The following is a 4,205-nucleotide window of genomic DNA, read 5'->3' on the forward strand; positions in this document are numbered from 1 at the left end:
TGGAAACAAGGTGATGGAAATGTCTGATCCTGTAAGACTGGAGCATTACAGGTGATGTATAGAAATCCTTCACCCACATCCTGATCAGTACATCTTGTGATTTAGTTTTCTTTTCTTGATTCAATTAAACCTTTGTAGATGGAATCATGAGCAGTCTGACAGAGTGTGGCAGGAAGGTCCTGCCAGAGATAACACGCTAAAGACGATCCCCAGTTTCTTCCTGTGCCGCACCGTGTGGTGCCTTCAAACGCCCTCTTAAAATCTCCTGGAAAGTCGCCACACTTGTGCCCCGGGCACATCAGAAACTTCTGCTGATTATGCTCATTTGCCTGATTGCTAATGAAAATGGAGAACAGCTGCCAGATCAGGATAATAGACAGGTAGTGGCTGAGGCGGGAAATCTCCCGAGTAGCTCCACAGGTAAAGAATAGCAGAATTAGTATGCGTAGACCAGCCCCTGATAGCCAAAGCAGATGGAAAAGCTTTCCTTGGGAGAGTTTCACCATCGCCAATGGCTTCACAGCGAGTTACGCTCCGTGTCATGCATGTGCTGCTCGATAGACATTCCTCCCTGAAAATAAACTATGGGCTCATCCATTTCTTCCGAGATGAACATGAGTGGATGCAGATGAGACGGAAAATTACGACCAAAGTGTTCTTGCCTCTTTGATTTGGACACACAACATTAAAAACATAATATTATTAAAAAAATTAAAAAAAATGACAACAGTTCAAAACGAAAGCCAGTGTTAAAGTTATACTGACCATAACATCTATCAATATGATGCTTCTTTTTTTTTTTTACCCAACATTGTATAAAAGGAGTTCATGTGTTTAGAGGAAACTTTACATGGGTTTCTAACTACGGTGTAAAAATAAAGATTTTGTGTGCAGCTGTGGGTCATCAGACGGATCAGTGAAAACAGGTGTTCATCATTACTGTGAGCAGGGGGACAACTACGGGGTTGTCCCCCTGCTCACATCTTCAATGATTGTGTGTGTGTGTGTGTGTGTGTGTGTGTGTGTGTGTGTGTGTGTGTGTGTGTGTGTGTGTTGCCACTTTTAATTTGAGTTTTTTGGGGAGTTTGTTTTTGACCTCGTGATAGATTTTGCTTCCTAAAACTGTGCCTTTAGTTGGTGCATTGCTCATCGTCCATTTCCTGGTTTCCCCAACTCCAAACAGCATCTCTTGACCTAAATAAGTAATTTCATCACTGCGGGGCCCGTTTACCTGCATCTCTGTGCCGATAAATACTTTTCCCGTGCTTCCCAGTGACACGTTCAACATCGCATGCCATTTTATTTATGTCAGAATCAATGAGTGTTGCCATCATTGTTAAAGTTATATGTGGGATTTTTAGTGTGAGCCGGCACGGAAGTGCTAATGACCACTGATCTACAGAGATCACCAGCCAAGCCAACTGCCTTTAGCCATGTGTCTCCCCCCCCCCCCCCCCAGAGACCTTGTTCATGAGAGAGTGGAAACGGCTTGAGAGGAAGAATCTGACTTGTAAGATAATGTTGTAAGAAAACCTTTACTATGATGTGCATTTGTTTCAAAAGAAAATGTTATTTTTATTTTACAATCCCTCTGGTTTTGATCAATTTCAACATAATAAATCTGGCTTCTCTATCATACATTTTGAATCATTCAATGAGAAAGCAGATTTATTTCTTGCCTGTGTAACACGACTAAACACTTAATCCCGGTCAGTCATAAACTGGCATCAGCTGTGGGAAAATACCGTTTACAACCTGCTTATGTTACATGAGAGCAAATTCACAACCCACATATCTCCATGTTATCTTTATTTATCACTGGAAGATGCAGCAGTACGCGCTTATATTTTTATGGCGCAGACATTTTGTCATTATATGAGCAAACTTAATGCAACAATCTAGAATGAGTAAGCCAGGAGGCTTGTTCCTCTCCCGTAAGGACGACCAGCAGCACCAAAATATCTCTGCAATGCCAGGACGGCGACGTGCTTTTGGAAGTGTGTTAAGAATAGACCCACAATGGGGCTCGCTCCCGTCTTCTGTTGTCTGAGAACAGAGAGTTGTCTGCACGGGACAGAGGAAGAGGTAAGACTGAGAAGTAACTCGGTTTACTCCATTCAGACTTTCAGAGACGTGGATCACTCAAACACTGGATCGGGTTGGATTTTTACCCACGAGGAGTGGACACGTGCTCCTTCTAGGACGGAATCAGAGTGTGAGTCTGCCGTCCACCTGGAAGTTATTGTGTTGCTTGAAGCCACTGTGACCTTTGGTAAAGGGGATTAGAGGTGGCTAGGAGGAGATGAGAAGCGAAGAGAAAGGGTGAGGTGTTGCTTGAGGGTCCCCCCTCTCCCCCCCCTCCCCCCAACCCCATGTTGACAGGAACCGGAGGACTGGAAGATTTGAGTACCTTGAGCAGAGCAAGCATGGCGGGATCAAGTGCCTCAGAGGTCCTCTTCATATATGTCAATCACAGCATCACTTTGATGGGTGAGTTGACTTTACTGACTAAATATAAATTCTAAAAGGTTCTACATGATCATGTACAATTAGATGTTTGGACCCTTCTACACATCTAAAAACCTTAAGTTGAAATCTTTTTTTTTTTTTTTTCATGGGCCTTAAGTTTCCCCAAGAAATCTGCAAAATGTGTGACACCTCTCACCTTAATTCATGAGCTGCTGTCAAATCAGCAAATTTGAAATTGTAGTGTGTTGTTTTTGTTTTTTTACAGGGAAGGTGTGGCTCATTGTGATGATCTTCCTCCGCGTCCTGATCCTCCTCCTCGCTGGTTATCCTCTCTACCAGGACGAGCAGGAGAGATTTGTGTGTAACACTATTCAGCCCGGCTGCGCCAACGTGTGCTATGATCTGTTTGCCCCCATCTCCCTCTTCCGCTTCTGGCTGATGCAACTCCTCACCTTGTGTCTCCCGTATATGATCTTCGTCACCTACGTGGTCCACAAGGTGTCCAATGCCCTCACAGTGGACCTGGCCTCCTCGGGAAACGCCAAAACCTTCCAGCTGTTCAAGCTCCACCAGGAGCCGCTCAACAGGGCGTCTGTGAACAAGCTGCCCGTGGTGGCGGAGCAGCGGGGGTGTGCCCGCCGCTTCGCTGGAGCCTACGTCCTCCATCTGCTGTTCAGGACGCTGCTGGAAGCCGGGTTCGGAGCGGCTCACTACTATCTGTTTGGTTTCTACATCCCCAGAAGGTTTCTGTGCCAGCACCCTCCCTGCACCACCCAGGTGGACTGCTACATCTCCAGGCCCACTGAGAAGACCGTGATGCTCAACTTCATGCTCGGTGTGGCCGCTCTGTCCCTCTTCCTAAACGTGCTGGACTTTATCTGCGCCATCAAGTGCTCGGTGACACAGAAGAGCAAGAGGAAGATGATGGTGGAGAAAATATTTGAGGAAGAGCAGTGCTTCCTTTTAGCAGGAGGAGCATCCAGGGGGACTGACCCTAACACCTCCCTAACGCAACCAGATCTAGAGGCACAATCTGGTAAAACGGGGAGTTTCCGGAACAGACGGGGCAGCAGGGGTTCTTATAGAGGAGGGACACTTGAATCAGGTCAAGGGCCGCCCTCCCTGGAGCGTTGCTCTCTCCCTCGTTCTCCAGGACCTTCAGGCTGCAACACCAACGGGAACAACGGCTACTCTGTTTCCCAGGAGGAGAGTCTGGAGAGGGATGGCAGTGAGGTGGCTCTCTGCCCCCTGGAACCCACGGGGACACCTAGAGCCATTCGTGTTAGCAAACGCAGCCGACTCAAACCTCCACCTCCCCCCAGACGGGCCCTTGGATCGTCCTCTGAGGGGCCAGAAGCCCCAATCGGCAATGTTTCCACAGCAACGGCACTCTGTACCAGGAGGGTCGGTCAGTGTGCGCTGGTCGAGCTGGGCAGCGGCGCACAGCTACAGACCAATGACGATGAGAAAAGATCAGAGTGGGTGTGAGGTTTGACGGCTTCGTTACCAGGTTACTTTGAAACAAGAGAATGAGGCGATCAGATGTGGGAACAACATGAGACACAAGCGGCAACTGTTGGCGCTGTTCTGCTCTTATTTTACGATGCAAACCGCTCCGTCTCTTGAGGAGAATTCAAAATGGCAACGCATTCACCAGACACCTTGGACTCACGAAACGTGGTCCTGTTTGCCGTGACGTTATCGTGCCTCTAGACCGCATCTCCTCGAGGAGCACT

General features: G+C 47.6%; 1 protein-coding gene across 1 annotated transcript; it reads left to right on the forward strand.

Annotated features, from left to right (window-relative positions):
• Positions 1 to 2,426: 2,426 nt before the first annotated feature.
• Positions 2,427 to 3,957, forward strand: gjd4 (gap junction protein delta 4). Its single transcript, XM_069151158.1, has 3 exons — positions 2,427 to 2,490; positions 2,735 to 3,505; positions 3,623 to 3,957. Exons 1-3 carry the CDS (start codon positions 2,427 to 2,429, stop codon positions 3,955 to 3,957), a joined length of 1,170 nt encoding a protein of 389 aa, XP_069007259.1.
• Positions 3,958 to 4,205: the final 248 nt, after the last annotated feature.

This window comes from Embiotoca jacksoni, unplaced genomic scaffold (assembly GCF_022577435.1).
Source record: "Embiotoca jacksoni isolate LCO1_2020_lvr unplaced genomic scaffold, fEmbJac1.0.p SCAF_17, whole genome shotgun sequence".
NCBI lineage: Eukaryota > Metazoa > Chordata > Actinopteri > Embiotocidae > Embiotoca > Embiotoca jacksoni.